The 20,291-nt window shown below is 32.5% G+C and overlaps 1 protein-coding gene across 3 annotated transcripts in view; it reads left to right on the forward strand.

Moving 5' to 3' along the window:
- Positions 1–380: 380 nt before the first annotated feature.
- Positions 381–20,291, forward strand: part of LOC105426134 (follistatin-A) — a 31,255-nt gene continuing 11,344 nt past the window's right edge. The window contains exons 1-6 of one of the 3 annotated variants that reach the window (XM_011637225.3): positions 381–694; positions 2,064–2,290; positions 9,857–10,045; positions 10,302–10,520; positions 11,390–11,626; positions 18,967–19,269. In XM_011637225.3, coding sequence (XP_011635527.3) covers positions 687–694; positions 2,064–2,290; positions 9,857–10,045; positions 10,302–10,520; positions 11,390–11,626; positions 18,967–19,269 — 1,183 coding nt within the window. In that variant the 5' untranslated portion in view covers positions 381–686. Of the gene's footprint in view, positions 695–2,058; positions 2,291–9,856; positions 10,046–10,301; positions 10,521–11,389; positions 11,627–18,966; positions 19,270–20,291 lie in introns of all 3 variants that reach the window. The other 2 variants (XM_089072511.1, XM_089072512.1) reach the window with 2 other exon arrangements.

Here is a 20,291-nt window from a genome sequence, read left to right on the forward strand (position 1 = left end):
CTGTAGTTGCTGCTACTGTTAATGCTATTGATACTACTCATTATTATTATATTACTATTACTACCATTATCATAACTAGCACTATCGCTATTATTTCAAGCGCGCGATCGCGACGGTGGTGACAGTGGTGGCGGAGGCAGCAATGATGGCAACGGCGGCGACGGTGTCGACAATGGTGGCGGTAGTATTAGAAGTAATAATAGTAGCGATGATAGTAGTAAGTACTACTATATTTTACTACTTACTACTATCATCGCTACTATTACTACTTCTAATATTACCGTCACCATTGTCGACGCCATCGCCGCCGTTGTCATCATTGCTGCCTCCGCCACCACCGCCGCGATCGCGCGCTTGAAGAAGGAAAGTGGGGACGATACAACATAGCGCGACCGCATGTGCAGGCTGCTTTTGCAGAGCTTCGCTCGGCATACGGCGAAACGTTTCGCCTTGTGCTGCTGCCGCTACTGCTGTTGTTGCTGCTACTAGTTGCCGGACTATCAACTGTCGTCTGCTTCTCTCAGTCTATCTGACGATCTTTCGCGCGCTTTGTTTCGACTGATGAATTTACTCGTCGCGTCGCATAGTAAGCTCGTGAAAAATCGACAATCATGTCGTGAATCTAATGAGCACTTCAACGAAAATCGTGTATAGTTAACAAAGACCGATATCTATCAACGCTGAAGATGCTGAGGTAAATTGCGCTAAATCCATTCGTGTATACTTTCGGAAAATTCGACGAAATTGACTGTAAAGAAAACAGTTGAGCATATAAAACAGGCAGAAGATTAAAACCGTGTGTTATCGAAAATACCAGGATCCTTGAAAATCGCTTTTTGTGCAACGTGTATTTTTTTTTGTAAAGCGCGCGTATACCACGTATCGCACGCGATGATTCGCGACTAAGCTAGCTTCAAGTGTCGTGCTTCGATTAATCAAACAAGGAAACAAATATTCTCAAAAAACCAAAGCAAAGGAGCAAATACAATATAAACAATACTGCCATTACATTTAAAACTTTCAATTATTATAGGTGTTTGTTAAAACTTTCAATTATTATAGGTGTTTGAAAATCGATCCATTTTCATGTGTCCTCATGGATGTCACGATACATAGTGAGAAATTATAGCTCAAGAATCGCGTGGAAAATTTTACATGATTCAATGAAATTTAGTAGAAAGAAAAATAATTGAAAAAAGATCTCATTATCATTCACACATACGCAATTAAAAGAACGTGACAAGTTTGAAATAATAAAAAAGATTTGCGAGATGATAAATAGTCATCATAAAACTTCGTGATAGTTTAGTTGTAATTAAGCAAAGAAGCAAATCGACCGGATACCGATCAATATGGACAAAACGGGCAAAAATATTCAAATAAATATTTATAAATATTCAAATAATATTCAAATATTTAAATAAGTTAACATGACATTATAGTATTAAATGTAAAATGTATGGTATTAAATATATAGTATTAAATGTAAAATGCAAATAAATAATAAGAAGTTATTACGATCGCGAGAAGAATATAAAAAGGATTCTACTGCAACTTTTTCATTTAAGATAAAATATATCAATCGATACATCAAATAAATATTATAATTTAGAAGATATAAATGCAAATATATAAAAGATTGATACATGTTCAACATGAACAAATATATAACACATATCGTAATTTATTTTAATTCACAGATAACTGTTTATTGTGAATGATGTTTATTGTGAAGAAGAAATTCCATGTAAATAATGATAGACAAATGTGCATGTGTGCTTGAAATCATAGTGATAAAAGATTTATTTTTTTTTAAATACAGAAATTATTTCAAACTTGGCACACGAAAAGATAATTACCATTTCTGATGTCTGAGACGTATATTCAAACGTATAGATCTATTGTAACAAAAGCGTGTGCGTAGTACGAAAAACAGAATCTATGACACAAATTTCATGGACCATGATAAAAACAGTGAATCGATATTTACGTATAAAATACAATTTTCCACTATAATTTATGTGATGAAAGCGAAGATCAAAATTGGATAAAAATTAGCGCAGGCAGATGAAATGTGAAGTACGAAGACGGCACGTCCTGGCAGGAACGAAGGCGGAAGTTAAGAAAGCTGAAGTGAGATTCACCGCAGGGATAGCGGCACGTCGGGAGAGCACCTGGCGCGGGCCGCCTGAGATGACGGCCTTGCGACAGGATATCACGGTATCCCCGTATAGAACCTTCCTCTTGGTATCACTAATAGGATTATTACTCCAAATTCATCCAACGACGGGTAAGTGTTTCCCTTAAAGTATTTTCTTCGATTCAAAGCTTAATTAGTGAAAAAGATTAATTAGTGAAATTTCAAATCTGTTTACATATGGTTATATAATATATACGAAATAATAGAATAATGTAAGCACTATGATATTTGTTATTTTTAATGTATAGATATTTCGCAATTTTTTGATCTATTTTTTAATTAAATATACAAATCTCTCTCCCCTCCCTCCCTTCTCCCCTTCCCCCTTTCTTCCTTTTCTTTCCCCTTTCATTCTCTCTGTCTATCTATCTATCTATCTATTTATTTATCTATCTATCTATCTATCTATCTATCTATTTATCTATCTATTTGTCCATTTATTTATTTATTTATATCTATCTATCTATCTATCTCACATACATACACGCGCGCGTACATATATTAATACAAAAAAATAATAAAAATACAAAAAAAGAAAAAGAAAAATATTGAAAAACGTTGATTATATTTTAAGACAATATAATAGATTGACGTAATATAGATATTTCTTTTAATTTAATATTTTAATTACACAGTCAAAAGATTTTCATTTTGAGAGAAAAATTCACTTTATTATAACTGAAAGCACATAATATGTAATTTAATGAAAGATTGATTAGAACAACATTATTTCACAATGAGATTGAATTTAAAAAATTTCTCTGATAGAGATAGACTATGTGTATGTATCGTTGAATATCCTCTTTTGCGGTCTGAGAGTTGCTTTTATCATCAAGTAATTTGCAATATTGTAATATCTTACAATTTGTAATTTGATTTCACAAGGCCATAATTTCCAACATCGCAATTTGTTATTAGGCATTTTAGCTTAGTTATTATGTGTTCGTTGATTCATAAAGCTTTGCGATGTAGCAGACAGTTTATGGATTAAGCGAAACGAAACTCGATGGTTTAAATATTTGTATGTTTATATGTTGCAATTTGATGTTGATGTAATATTTCAGTACATGATCATTTTTTTTCTTTCTCATAATCAATGGAAAAATTGGATAGGGAAAACAATATTCGATTTCTAAACATCTTGTGCCACTTTTCTTTCTCTTTGTTTTTTTTTTTGCGTTTCGATGAATAATCTAATATTTGCGAAATGCGATTAATTACTTTCGGTTATATGATATAGCATAAATTAATTCAGCTTTAATACAACATTCATATAGCAACGATGTTTATATTTGACTAGATACGAGTTTAGCGAAATTTTAAAACTCAATTATATACAAATTGAAAGGTATAATTTTATGAAAGCGTTCACAGATTGGAATATTTTTTCAAAATTCAAAAATGCATATTAACTGACACATTAGCTTAATGTAAATCACATCTAGCTTTTTATCCGTATTAAAGTTAATTAATCTTAGCACAACATTTATAATAAACAATGATAGTATCCATAAAGTAACTTTACGAGCAATTAGAAAGAGGCTATCAAAAATGGCATCACATTCACAGATTGATTAAGGCTCAGTTAATAACAACAGACGCTCTATAGAGTTTTAGCGCTCTCTTGCCGAATCTTTGATTCTTGGAGACCGATCATTCTGCAGAGGAGGGGAGTAGAGTTTGCCAAGTCTGATATGGATGCGGAGAAGCTAAGTAAAAGGGACATGCTGAAACATAAGGAGAAAGGGAGGAAGAGATGCATGCACGCATGCACGCACGCGCACGAAGGAAAAGAGAAAGAAGAAATACAGGAGGAGAAGGAAAGCATATACAAAGCGGAGAGACAGAGAGAAAGAAGAGAAGATGAAGTGAGAGAAAAGGGGGAGGGGGAAGAAAGCCTGGTGTAATGGAGGAACCAGTTTGCGGGTCAGTGCTCCGCATCAACAAGAGGCGCTTCAGCCTCTAGACGCTCGGACGATGCTACCGAGTAAAAGAAGGACAGGGATGGGAAACCCTGTAAGTCCCCTGAAGGACGTAAAGGAAGAAGGAAGAGTCAACGCGTGATAGATACAGAAAATCGTTCAAGAAATGCTACGATTTGAAGATCAATTTGTTCAAACTGTACTCGTAACTTTTTATAGGAAATCTAATAATAAAAACTTTAATATGAGAGAAAAAAACCAGTCATATTTAGATTATTTATAAAAAAAAGAATAACAATATGCTTTTTAGAATATTTTAGACATGCACAAAATATTTAGTCTTATCCTGTCGATATAAACCTTTAGATGTTGCATTATATGATTAATAATAATCCTAGCTTTTTAGTACATATCACGAGATCTATATAGGAAAATATAGGAAAACAAGACGCAATCAAATAGTAACATGTAGAGTATGATATAATAGCCTTGGATATACTGATATGTCTCGACAAAAAAGAAGAAAATATAATAAAAAGAGATGTGGTTGAAAAGAGAAAAGAGTGAAAAAGAGGCACTATGTAAAGAAAAAGAAAAAAAATGATGTTTTTCGAAAATATACACCAGTTTTTAGTGCACATAAAACTGGTTCTATTAGCTGGGCGTGTGTAGATGCATCGGATTAGCACCTCGGATCCGTATCTCTTGGCATGGGTAGAGCATGGTAAAAACAGTTCGACGAGCATGACCGAAGGCGCAAATCCTGAGAGATCATGGGCCCGCGATAAAACAGTGAGTTATGCGCGCGCGCGCGAGTGTGCGACAGCTTCATATTCCATATGAAGAAAGTTATATGAAAATCTGTAAAAGATTTTGTCAAATGCAATGTACCAATAACACACTGATTTGCTTCGTTCAATGCAAATTAAACGTCCTCGGACAGACGAATCAAAATTTATAATGGATCACATAAATGGATCAAGATCAAAATTCAAACTTAACTAAGAGAATAATATATAATGTCTACATAATTGGCAATAAAATTGGAATATGTTTATGTCCGAAAGAGTTATTTCATAATTTAAAGACAATATAAAATTTTATGTAAATGTAAAGTGTAAATTCGAGAGAAAACAAACAACGTTTTGTTAATCTATTGCATTACAATCTTATCTTACGATATTGTCACTGTCATAATATTTGTCCAAAATATATTTTATCCGTGCTTATAATCTTAAATTAAAATCTATGTCAGAAAGTATGTCCCATAGTATGTGTTCTGTGTTCATAGATTACAGAGTCAACTATCCAAAATTATGATTTCGCTTTATTTATCATCATATCTTCCAATCTACCGATCATTACTCGGTACTACCTTTGAGCAACAAGACAAAATGATTATCTATACATAATGTTTAAAAACTAATATGTGACATACTTTCTTTAGTAAAGTTTTTGAGATTGCTAGAGAATTCCAAGATCGGAAGTGGAAGAAGTGGAAATGATGGAAGGAGAGAAAAAGAAGAATAAAAGGGATATCTTGTGGTTTTGGTCAACTGGTTGCCGTGTGCGTGGGGACAATCTCTGAATCTTGATGACTAACCGCGTGCCCGTCTTGTCCGGGCAAGAACTCGTCTCCCCTACGGCACGTCGCGAATACCTGCTCAGTGCTTGCTTCAGCAAGCACCGATCTTTTTACCACCTGCTGCCGCACAATCTCGCGACATTCCATGTTGTTTTGTCACTGTATACCGGAACATCCTAAAATGATTAAAGTTTGTATATGAGATTTGTGACAAATCAGAAAGGACATATCATTACATGTCTGTCTATATATACATCATATAACTAGATTTATTATTATTTCTCATATCACTTATTTCACTTATTTTCAACAAATATAATAAAATATATAGTCTCAAAAATTGACACAATGAGTTTTGATATTTTCAGCAATAAATTTCAAAATTACATATCGATTGAACAAATTCCTAAAACATTTCATTTTTCATAGTCATAAAAAAAATAAATAAGTTACCGCATATGAATCTTGGCATGAGTCGTACATATGTGTCTGGATTTTTAAGATATTTTTATATACAATAATACATCTTGTATACATCAATACAAGATGTATTATTGTATATAAAAATATCTTAAAAATCCTTCATATTATATTCGTTACATTTATCATAAAATGAACAATTAATTGTAATATTACTTTCATATTACCAATTAAGGATGATTAAAAATGTTCTTAATTTGATACACCGATATACATGTCTCTAATTTTTAAAGAATTAGTAGGATCATTTTTTTTCAATAATGTTAGTAAAATTTAAACATGAAATGAAAGAAAGTTAACGTATCTTCATACCATAACGTAATAATTAAGGTTCTTTAATTTTCATAATGCATAAACATTCACACACGCGCGCGCATGCATTTATATATTATATGAGAAAAATTTGATCAGCCGGAAATTAGATCAAAATAAATCAATAACATAAGCGAAGAAATACTGCAGTTTTAATCGTTATTTTAAATCAAGTAATTTCTAATAAAATAATAAGAAACTTCTTCTAATTAATCCCATCTGTTTTAATTAATCTTATATCTCTAAAGTGACCGTAAAAGGAGATATATATATATATATATATATATATATATATATATATATATATATATAAGCTATAATACAAAATATTGTGACAAAGATTTTATTTAAATACTTTACGATTTATATGATATTTATACGAGAAAAATCATTCTAAAATTTGTTATATTTATATTTATAATGTATGTATGTATTATATTTATAATGTATGTATGGAAAAAGAATATTTAGTGTTACATGCATACAGACGCATACTAAATACGCACACATGAATGTGTATCATTTGTACTATACTTAAAACCATCTTATCAAAGATAAAAAAAAACATTTTAATTTATTTCTATTTCATATTAACTATTATGTTTTATGCATGTTTACTATTTTAATTTGAATACAATTGCTTATTACAAAAATCACAAAAGATTGAGTTTAAAATATATTATGATATACAAGATACCATGTAAAAAGGATTTCACAAATTTGGTCGTTACATAATTATAGTAGGCAATAGATAGAAGAAATGAAGAGATAGAATTAAAAGATAAAACTTTCGTTGTGCGTAAGCTTGCTTTTGTAAATAATAAAGTCTCTAAACAATATATAGCTGGAGTACACTATGGCCTATGACTCCCTGTAAACTGCAAAAGTATCAATGGGAATAGTGATATTATAGGTAGTAGTGACGGTGGCGGTGGTGATTGTGGTACGAATGGTGGTGATGGGAATCATGACGGTAGTAATGGTGGTAGTGGTTATAACTATAAAGAGTTAAAGAGTGAGAGAACTTGGCAACGAAGGAGTGGAGAGGGATCTGGAAAACGAGTATAGGAGAGGAGGAAGGACGTAACTGGGCCAAACAGTGGCTACATCGCAGTCTAGACATGTCGGACCATACCATTCCGTTCCGCATTATGTCGTCTCTCCTCTCTTCTCGCTTGTCTCTCTCCCCTCGCTCGCTCTCTTTTCATCGTTTCTTTTATTTTTTTCTTTCCTTTCTTTTTTTTTCAATTTTTTTTGTCCTACTTTCTTTCATCTTTATTTTTTCCATATCTTACTTCATCCCTATATCAAATTTAGAAATTGATTTGTCACATTTTCCTTACATTGAAAAATGAAGAATTAGAAAGAAAAATAAATTATCATTAAATTGAATAATAGGGAAAAGACATATTTGCAATATGTACAATAGAGAATACTTATTGCTTGAAATACAGCTATTGTTGTATTGTATAACATAAATATGTAATCATAATTATTATTGCGGAAAAAATATAAAAATATTAAGGAGACGTAAACTCGAGTTTTAATAATAAGTACATTACCGATCAAATAATAAAAATGATAATATAGAAATAATAAATAATAGAAATAAATAAAAACAAATATTATCCAATTTTTAGATAAAAACTACATAAATTATGATAGTATGGATGAATTCATGTATGTTGGTCAATTGCTAATATTGTAATTACACGTGATGATGTGAATCAATCGTATTGGTACATTTTTTATTAATTTGGTAATTTAAACCTGTCAAGAGTCGATTGTATTATTCTGTTAAAAAATATGCTAATCTGTTAAAATGTGCGATTCTCAAAAACATATATTAATTTAATATTTATGAGCGATATATTGTTGTAATCTCACAGATACAGTTACTGCATGTATTCTTATCATATCTAATACTTTTAATAATTACCTAAAAAGAATTATGTATTTTTTTATTGTTATATTGTATGAACTTTTAAATAACTTTATCACATGTATTGTACGAGCTTGTGCGATTTTATATATATAGGTCAAAACTGTTTTTTTTGCTTTCCAAAAAGATAGTGATTATGTCAATAAGAAATCATTAAAAGAATTTCGCTATTTTGCTAAAATATTCATCCTGGGCATCACTGTTGAATCGTATCTTCGTTACAGACATTACTTAGGCAATTCACTTAAACTTAAATTTCTCGAGAACTAAAACACACAAATATATAAATGAGATGAAATCATCCATCATGAAAAGTAAATATTAATATCGTGAAATGACGCGTTTAACACTTGCTTGTGAGTATTTTGTGCAAGCATTGCATAAATGAGATATTAGCTCAATTTTTAAGTTACAAATTGGAAAAACATGCCATTTTATGTAAGTGGTCAAATGTTGCTGCGATAAAATGCATGTTAAATAAGTTTGCGTCACTTACTACGTGCTTACTACGTGTGTAACATTAAGATAAAACACAAACATAGTCATCAAATCTATCAACTTTGTTATATATAACTATGAACTAATCTTGAAGGAATTCCCGCTCATCTCATGAATGCTTGTATTTAAAAAAGTTTGATAAACTATGTCATCTATGCCGGACTAATTCATGATTTTGTAAAGCATACGTATTAATCACTGTAAAGTTCTTTCACGTATCACGTTCGCGAGAACCGTTTAATAGGCCATGAATAGGCAATATCTACTAACAGTTTACGTTGCTACTAATAGTTTATGTTGCTAGTTAGAAAACGACTGGGTATGAATAAAATCGCTGAATTAAATATAAAAACAAAAAACACATAGAAACACAATTTGTTATATATAAAATCTATCTATTATATAATCTAAGTATTTAGGCAAAATTTTTTTGTGTTTATAATATAACATTTACAAAGATTTATATAACATTCTTACCATAGTAATTTATGCATTCTGCTATATTAAATTTTTCAACAATTCGTTCGATTCATACCTTGGAAATGGATATTACTTGACAAAAAACTAATAATTACAATTAAATAAACTAAAGTAAAGCATATACGCCATCTAAATCAAAAAACAATTATATAAAAGTATGCTTTCTTTATGAAAAAGCATTTTGTGTAATGTATTTATTTTATATTGTGTGCGTGCGTGCGTGCGTACGTGAGAGGGGGAAGGAGGGATTTGACTTTTAGCCTACTATAAAATATATTTGTAGATTAAATCCTTAAAAATCTATTTATATAATCAATCAATTAATAATGTTACCATTTTTTTTATACAGTACATTTTTTTATTTAACATAATTAGATATTTAACACATAATGTTAATTTAAACTTGATACAATTCTAATTGGTACAATTTGTGTTAGGTGGTATATGTTGGTCGTCTATCAGTAATGGTCGTTGTAAAGAACTTCTATCACAAGGTGTCACAAGAGAAAATTGTTGCGCATCTAATGCAGCAGCAGCGACGGCGTATTCAGAAGAAGATTTAGACAGTGGAAGTCTGTTTTTCTGGAGAGTTCTGGGTGGAGGCGTTCAGTGTCGTCCTTGTCGAGGTACACAAATAAATTACATTATCTTCTTCGGTAATCAAATAATTAAAATTGGCTTCGTTCTCGTTTATCCAAAATGCGATATGTGTGTAAGCACGCACATTTGCAATGATCTCAGTCAAAGAAAAGGAAAGTAAAATTTCTTTATCAATTTTGCTATTTCTATATATAAATTCGGTTAGCGATCAAACCACGTAACACGTAATCGTTCTTCATAATCATAAATATACACATATACGAAATCATTTATATTCGACAGAGAGTTGCGTGGAAGTAAAGTGCGAAGAAGGAAAAAAGTGCGTAGTACGTAGAGGAAGACCGAGATGCGTGTGCAGTCCTGAATGTAAAATACCGCGTGGTGGTGGACCGGTCTGCGGAACGGATGGCAAAAGTTACAAGAGCCTATGTAGACTTAAAAAGCGAGCTTGCAAGAAGGGCAATCATGAACTTGCAGTTGCCTACAACGGCCACTGCCAAAGTGAGTATGTATAAATAAGTTGATCTCTCTGTATTGCCGTGAAAATGTTTTGCTTTAATCTTCAAAAAACCATCAAATATTTTATCTTCATTACGTTGAAACTTTTAGCTTACATCGATATCGTTCCTTCGAAGAACTGACGATTATGTCGACTATGAGGGCGCAAATGCTAATAAAACGAACAAAACACAATAAAATGACCTAAAAGAAACATCCGATAGGATTGGTCTCCCAATACGGATATTCGCTGATGTAGTAATTGTTTCGCAATTGAATCTGGCGATTTAATGACTGAACATGCAAGATATTTTCATCTTATAACATGTCGAAACGTTAATGAACCATGACAAAACGCGTCTTAGTTTCCACGACATCACTTACGATCTTGCAGTCAAAGCAAAAATCGAAAAATGGGATTTCATATATCGAATAAGAAATTTAATGTATTAAATGTTGTAAATTTTATAACTACACAACTTATTATTTTATCTCGAGTTGTTTATAAATTTACATTTATTAATTTAATGTATTATATTTTGTCATTATATTAATTACACTCACATAATAGCGTATATTGATGAAAAATGGGATAAGTTTAAGCATCTTAAAAATGCAAATAATTGACATACAATAATGTCATATTAATGTTAACAAAATAGATTACAATATTTTCGATCTAATACGCTGGATCTTATGATTGCTACTAAAAATCACTTTAACTACGTAGTTAAACCGACTAGTGAATAGGATTATGCGATTATGGTTAAAACTGAACGGCAGGTGATCGAGAATAAAAATAAAGAAAAGCAATGCATCTATCACGGAGGCGGTTTACGACTGTGCGTAATAACGTGCAAAGTGTCGAGCAGGTTCGTGCGCACGGGTCCGATGCGGCCAAGGTCGGAGCTGTCTACTGGACCAGAACCTGAGCCCTCACTGTGTGAGGTGCGCCCGCAGGTGCCCCCAGGCACCCCCGCACCAGGTCGCCGGCGCACGCCCCGTCTGCGGAGCCGACGGAAATACCTACAAGAGCGCCTGCCACCTGCGGCTTGCCGCCTGCCGCGCGGGTCGCGCTGTTCCCGTCGCTTATAAGGGCCATTGTAAACGTAAGTCAACTTCCCCCTCCTTCCCTTCCTCCTTCCTTCCTCTCTCACCCTTCTCTCCCTCCCTTCTCCCCTTGTTTGATACCAATCAATCTATGTAAGTTATTTTTTGGTATGAAAATAGTTTTAAGTTATTACATAGAGTTCTCATGATTTTAAAAAAATTATTTTAATATTATAGATTACTTTGCAAAATTTTTTATTATGCTGAAGAATAATTAAAGGTATGACTTTTGTTGTCGCGTCTCTTATAATACTCATATTACAAGGAGAAAAGAAAAGGAAAAAGTCTAAAGGTAAAAAACATCAGAGGGCAAACGAGATTGTTCCAGAAAGTTCATTGACCGAGCCACGATCGGCTGGGTCGCGAAAGAGAATAAAAAATTATTTTAAAAAATGAAGGATATAAAAAGTTTGAAACAAAAAACAAAGAACATCCATTCTATCCATTTTTGTCAAGAAACTGCTATAAACTCTCAATTTCGAACACAAACACAATCGATTATCAATTAGATTGACAGATTTTTTTTGCAGGAACATCTCCTTCGAAGATTGTTCGACAAATATCCAGTCGAATCACGATCCACATAACTACTAAATCTTAATTATTTCAAAGCTTTGACAAGCGCGCGCGCTTACTCTAAAAAGATTTATCGATTTTTCTCAACAAAGTCAATCACTTTGGCACATTATAACATATACGAACAAATAAATAAACACAAGTTTAAAGATTATTATAAAGAAATTATTTCATTTTTTTATAAATTCTGATGATAATATTTATAAAATCACAATTACAATTTTCATATCGTAAAAAGATAAACTATAAATTTATCATCAAATGTCAAGAATTAATAATAAAGATTAAATAGTTTAATAGTTTCAATAGTTTAATATCATTGTGTATATAACATATATGTGTATGTCATACACAAATTTTTCGCTTATATACATTTTCGTCGTGACAGCATGGTGAAATGTCCATGCATTAAATCGTCATTTTATATAACTCACGCAAGACGTGGACGCGTTATGATTTGGGATCGTCATTGTATTTAAATGATAAAGTTGTAGGAAATAATTCTTAATCTGTTTGTTTGATACATTTAAAAATCAGCTGTTCCTTCCACAGATAAGCAAATTCGCATTATTTATTGATTATTTAAATAATGTTATTTAAATAATGATTATATATATGATATATATATTTTGCGAGATAGTTTAGATCAAAGCGAATACCAATTGAGCGAATACCAATAATAACGATAGAATTAAATGTACAAGTGCATACAAAATGATAATTACCGGGTTATATCTATTGATTTAAATTTGAATTCTCAAACATATCTATGAGAAAATATATGAAAAATAATTGACATTCTCATCCTGTTATTATCCTAAATTATCCTGTTAATATCCTAAATATAATGATTTTCGTAATGATATTTTTACCTTAATATTTTATATCTCTTTTGTTTTCAATTTTGAAATCTTATTACTAAAATTTTTTTCGCATATTTGAAAAAAAGTTTCGCCATGTACAATCGTAGACATAACTAATGTATATTTATGTGCTTGCTAATATATGTAAAAATATGTCCTTGTAGCGTCCTTACCCTTCGGATATTCACCGATATGTATATACCATCCATACGCTCACTCACATACGCACGCACGAGTGCAATTATATACATGTATATTTTTTTCATACACATATACACACTTATGTCCACGTACCACATCGGCAGGAATGGTGTCCTGCGCCCGGCGCGCGGCTGCTACACATACACACGAAGCGGGTACGTCCGTGTCTCCGTGGAGCGCGAAGGAGATCGCGGAGCGGGGAGAAAAAATAGTGGGGGCAATTCGATGTTCCATGCTTAACGCAAGACGCGCGATAGAGAGAGAAAGCATAATCGGACGTGATACCAAATTTCGGTGTCCCATCGTTGTCTCGCACACTCTACACTAGTGCGAGTGAGAGACCGCGATGTCTCTACCATTGCGCTTTGGTTACGTCCGTGTCTTCGCGGAACGTGAAGGAGACGCGGAGCGAAGGGAAAAAAGAGTGGGGGTAATTCGATGTTGCATCCTTAACGCAAGACGCACGATCGAAAGAAAAAGCATAATCGGACGTGATACTGATTTCGGTGTCCCTTCGCTGTCTCACACACACACTCGACGCTAGGCGAGTGAGAGACCGCGGTGTCTATACGTCGCGTTTTTCTTTCTTCCATCTCGTTCTGATTAATTATTGATTATTTAATGATTATTTATTTATTTAATTGATTGTTTTAATATGATTATTAATTGTTTAATTATCACGTAATAATTCTTTTATTATATATTTTAAAAAAAGTTATGTGTAAAACTATCATTGCGGTTTTGACATTGAATGTCTTACATCTATCTGAAACAACCGATATTAAAAATTAAAAACTAATGAATTTAAAAAAATAATGAATTCGCGAAATTTTTTTATTATTTTATAAAATAATTTTTAATATCGGTTGCTTCAGATGTAAGACATTCAATGTCAAAATCCGCAATGACAGTTATAATTTTACACATAACTTTTTTTAAAATATATAATAAAAGAATTATTACGCGATAATAATTAAATAATTAATAATCATATTAAAACAATCAATTAAATAAATAAATAATCATTAAATAATCAATAATTAATCAGAACGAGATGGAAGAAAAAAAAACGCGACGTATAGAGACACCGCGGTCTCTCACTCGCCTAGTGTCGAGTGTGTGTGTGTGTGAGACAGCGAAGGGACATCGAAATCAGTATCATCCGATTATGCTTTCTTTCTCGATCATGCATCTTGCGTTAAGAATGCAACATCGAATTGCCTCCACTCTTTTTTCTCTTCGTCCGCGTCTCCTTCACGCTCCGCGAAGACACGGACGTAAACAAAGCGCGATGGTAGAGACATCGCGGTTTCTCACTCGCACTAGTGTCGAGTGTGCGAGACAACGATGGGACACCGAAATTTGGTATCACGTCCGATTATGCTTTCTCTCTCGATCGCGCGTCTTGCGTTAAGGATAGAACATCGAATTGCCCTCACTATTTTTTCTCCCCGCTCCGCGATCTCCTTCGCGCTTCGCGAAAACACGGACGTACCCGCTTCGTGTGTATGTGTAGCAGCCGCGCGCCGAGCGCAGGACACTATTTCTGTCGGTACGTATACATGGTGAAATCTAAGACACGTGGTTTTTTATTCTTATGACATTAATTTTTTAATGTTTTTTACTACACTTTTTACTTCTCCTTTTGAACTAAAAATAACTCTTGGCCTAAAGATTCAGCAAGCATTAATCATTCCTAGCAGAGAAAAGAAATTTAATCAGTCAATCACTACTTGATGAGTATTTCTACCAATGCAAAATAATTCTGATTGATATCTTTCTTGTTTTAAGAATTAGGAAAAGATTAAAAATAAGATAAGCCGAGATTAATATTAATTTATATTGGCAGGAATAGATATGAGAGTAATACACTGTATAATATACTCTCACTGTATAATATACTATAACACGTTTTCTTTTTACAGTTTCGTGAAATGTCATGTAAATAAAATGTAAATGAAATATATCCATGTGCATATTGTCTAAAATCATATTCCTCAAATACAAGAAAAAAAAATATGAGAAATTATGATAATTTTCCAAAGTAATTAGTTTGCCAAAGCATTAATAACTTGAATTGCACATCAATTTAAAAAAGTTTTTCAACACAACTGTTCTATGCTCTCTCTTTCTCTTTCTCTCTCTCTCTCTCTCTCTCTCTCTCTCTCTCTCTCTCTCCCCTCCCCCTTTTTCCCTCCCTCCTTTCATCTTTTCTTTCCCTCTTCTCTTCCCTCCGTTTCTCTCACATTCCTCCTCTCCTCTCTCCCTCCATTTTTCCTCTCTCTTATCCTTATAAGATTCACCTCTATTTGGAGGAAACAAATAAATCGCATGAGGTTAAGGCCATTGAAGTCAGTTATATTTATCGGCTTAAGAATCAGTTGAAGAAGTCAGTTGAATGCTACAAAGTTGAGCACAAAATTGCATAGAATAACTACATGAATCGTGCCCATGTACATATGTCTTTTTAAAATCAGAAATAAAAGGAAGACAGAGAAATAAAATGTCGATAACCGAAGAATCAGAAGGGAAATGTATATACTTTATTGAAACAATGAAGGAGAAATAAAGACAAGAAGCAAATGTGAAAAAATAAAAAAAGAACGAAGAAGAGTAAAGAAAAAGAGCAAAAAAAGCAGAAAGATAAAACGAAGCGGAACAAGTAAAGTTTGTACGAGAAATATGTACAAGAGATTCTGATAACAGCCCGTTGCGAATCTGAACATAATTTTTACTGGACAGTATTCAACAATGATATACATTAATGCGACACATGTTGGCGAAGCCACTTATGTCTGGCCAATGCCAAGCATCGCGGCTTTGCCAAATTATACTAGCTCGTCTTTTTCGTTGAACTCTGGTGCAAAATTCTTTCTTTCTCCGTCTCTCTTTTTGTTTATTACCCCCCCCTCTCTCTCTTTCTCTCTCTCTCTCTGATTAGTTGGCGGATATTATTTTGTCTTGCTTCTTTGTTTTCACAACCAACTGTTTCTTTCTTTTCACAACTATATCATCTCCACGTGTCTCAATATCAATATGCACTGCCGCGTGTTTTCAAACACCACTAAATCACAAATCGGTTCTCTCAGCACGCCATAATGACACTCCATTCCTTATCTCTCTTATTTCACTCCTACTGATCGATATCAAAATCATAATGCTCGATGGATTATAAATAATCCATAAAAGAAATTTTTGTTCATTTGCAAACCGTATGCATGTTATGATTGTACTTTACATATCATCCGGACAAATAAAAAACGATTCCATAGACGATACTCATCATGGACATACTCGGATCGTCAACACATCGTGCTATGTTTCCAAAGTATCACTTTGGAAACATGTTTATATGTTTATAAACATGTTTATATGTTATTTGTTCAAGTATCAAATGCATGCTCGACTGTCTTTTGAACTTTTTTTTTACATTTATTTTTTATGAACAAACGATATCTATAATGAAAAATTCGATTCAATACTATTCTTTTTATTATTTGTAACATCCATCTCATGCTGTATCTCACAATTGATGTTATAACCATGTTGATATTGTTTCATGTTACTACACGAAAAAGATAATGATCACACAATCGTTAGATAATTTCAGAAATATTAATCGAACGAAAAATTACTCATTATTATTCTCTTTGTCAATGCATAAAGTGCATTGTTCTATGCTGATGAGGACAAGAGCAAGCCTATCTTGACGCAGTATGTAACTATTATATTTCTTGCACGTATTTTCAAATAAATAATTGTGAATTTTAATAAGAAAAGACTATTATAGTATAATCACTTTTAGGATCGTAATATTGCTATCCCAATATAGCTTCAATTCCTATCGCACACTTGAAACTTCATCTCTATATATATTAGTCACATCATTGGTCAAAAACGTTGTGTTAATAAGAAAAAGAAAAAAAGGAAGAATTAAAAATCGCGATAGAAGCATACGACACACATAGCGCGATAAAGAAATAAATAAGTAAATAAACCAGCCGGTTTAGTGACGAGATGTCGCGAAATAATCGTCTTTTCTCCGATTTGAGGATCTGAAACGCGAAAGTGTATACGGCTGTAAATATACATTTTGCAGTATGCACGGAACGTATATACAAGCTTTTCTCGAGCCCCCCTCTCTCTCTCTTTCTGTCTCTCTCGCTTGCTCATCGTCTCTATTTGCTTTTCCTATCTTCAAGATTTCTGCTCGATGTGTGATCATTTATTCTCACTATAAAAGGTGTTAAGTAATTTGCTTTTTTTTTCGTTCAATGACTCACACATATATTGACATCATTTCTTATCCATTTTCATCAATATTTGATGCGCGCGCGCACATGATCATTGTGTGACATTGACTGCGGATGATGCGGTGCGATGAGACTTATCTGGTTGTTTCGCATGGCAAATTATGCCTGCCGACCAAGACGGAAATGGATAATGGCATAGAAAGACAATATTTTTATCGCGAAAGATAAATGTTGTTCGCATGAAACTACCGTTACTAGAAACATAGCATTACGCCGTATGTCGTACATTTATTTTTATAGAAAACACTATCGCTGCATATAGAATGTGTAATTTGATGTACATAGAAGATATAGAATGTCAATATTATGAATACGAAAAAGTTATAAAAAGAAATTTTATGAATTTTTATGAATTGAAGACACAGCTTTACGTTTAATGAAGCTCCATCTTTGTATAAATGAAATTATTCATATTATTTATTTGAATTTTTCTTTGCTTTTTATGCTTTATACGAATATCTCAATCTAATATATCATTAACATATCTTTAATTTAACAAAATTTGGGATAAGAAGAGAATGCGCCAAGTTATGCATTCAAATTTGCATTACAACTTTGTGTAGCATGTATCATACGCCAAGCCTAATAATGAATAAATGACTCTAAAAGTGCAAATTGTCACGATTCAACAAATGACAATGTTAACGATATTATGTCAATGCCATGTTAGATTGAATGACCAATGATTCTCTGATATATGTACAGCGTTATATAATAGATGCATTACTCCTCTTCTCTTTTAAAGCTTACACTTGACAATAAACTCAAGTAAATTACAAGTTATGATTAACTGAACTAAAAATGATAATTTGAATCATTCGTTTCTCATCTCTCTTTTATGAGAAATAGGCCACTGACCAAAGGTAAACGTGACAATGTATTATTACGACGGTGACTATTTGCCTTCGTGAACGAGAGGGTCAATGTACGAAATTGCCAAGTGACATAGATAGATAGAATAGATTTAATTTAATGATCTGGTCTCTCATATTTCTCTCAAACGTGTAATAGTAACCAAATAAGCAAGTCGAAAAAGAAGGAAATTATATATTAAAATTAATTAACCATAATTATGAACGTAGCTATAATCAAAGATTTATTTTTCTCGATATATAGTTAAACATAGAGTATAATGTAGTGGAAAATATAAAAATATAGTTATATTTAGATATACACCCGCGCATAAATATAATATGTAATAATTTGGCGATAATAGTGATAGAAATTTAGCGATCATTCATCAATGACCGTTTACCATAATACATTTACCTTACTTAGAGATCAATAGTAAAACTGCAACACGCTATAATTTCCAAGACGTTATAAATTGATAAATTGAATTTTGCCAATTAAAATTTTAAAGATACTTTCATTTGATTGTGACAGGAAGCGCAGACTGTACTAAAATACGCTGCCGAGAAGGTCAAACTTGTTTATCCGAAATCAAGTCTGGACGGCCACGTTGCGTGACCTGCACCTATCGTTGTCCCCGGAAGCGCGTCCGGAATAGAGCGCATCATGAGAAAGATCGAAATCGAGATTCATCGACGACCATGTTATGCGCGACAAATAACATCACCTATCCCAGCTGGTGTCACATTATCAAGGACGCCTGTGTTACTGGTTTCGTTCTTGAAACACGGCACGCAGGCCCCTGTAACGCTTATGACACGGCTCCTCTTTATATCGGTGAGTTAATATTCATTAAAATCTGCGTAATATGAAATAAAATGAGCATAATGAAACTACGACCATTTGACAAATTACCAAGATACTTGGATTTATAAATGGTTAAGGAAAAAGATACGGAATAGAAATTTGCTCTTAATTTTTTCGATCATCACTTAGCAAAGTGGATCTGACGATAATCTGATGAAAGAATGAATAAATTGTTTACAACTTCGGTATTAGAAAATTGTTACAATGTTATGAATATATACAATAAAGTGCGACGTGAAATAAGATGTGATTTAGCAAATCGAGAAATCTTTAATGACTATCAAATATAAAGAGCAATAAAGAGCGATTGCATATACCAATTTAATCATTTATACCTTTTTTCTCTCTAACATGAGTGAGTCACTTGCGTTATAAACATCGTCTGTTTCAAATCCAGTGTGGGATTTATTCACATATTGCACAGATCGGTGTTAGTTTTGATATAAACCTAACACAATTAAACATATTTGATCGCAAAAACACAGAAAAATTTCTAATGGCTTAACTCTAATGTCTCTAATCAATCTAGCATCAATTTAAATTATTGATAAATTATCTTATATAATATGTGACAACGTTACACATATTCTAAATATAAATATCGTATACGTACTGATTAAAATGATCGAATTAATAGTAAATAGTTATAACGGATAATGGGATTAATATAACGAATAAAAATTGGATATGCGGATGATAGAACATGTTTTAAATTTTGACATATTTGTCATATTAAATCCACTTAAATTTGTTAATTTTGACATTGAATTCGAATTCAGTATTATGAAAAATTTTTGTATAGACATTTTTGCAACAATCCGGACATATTTTAAATACGACATCTGCCATATTGAATTCATTATTTTGAATTTATCAGTTTTAACACACTAGATCATCTCTCTGGAGTACCGGTCGTGGGGATTCGAGAGAATACATATATATATATATATATATACATGTACAAAAAAGTTCTGAGCTTTAGATTTCATACA

Source organism: Pogonomyrmex barbatus, unplaced genomic scaffold (assembly GCF_055798465.1).
Source record: "Pogonomyrmex barbatus isolate J1 unplaced genomic scaffold, ASM5579846v1 scaffold13, whole genome shotgun sequence".
NCBI classification, from domain to species: domain Eukaryota; kingdom Metazoa; phylum Arthropoda; class Insecta; order Hymenoptera; family Formicidae; genus Pogonomyrmex; species Pogonomyrmex barbatus.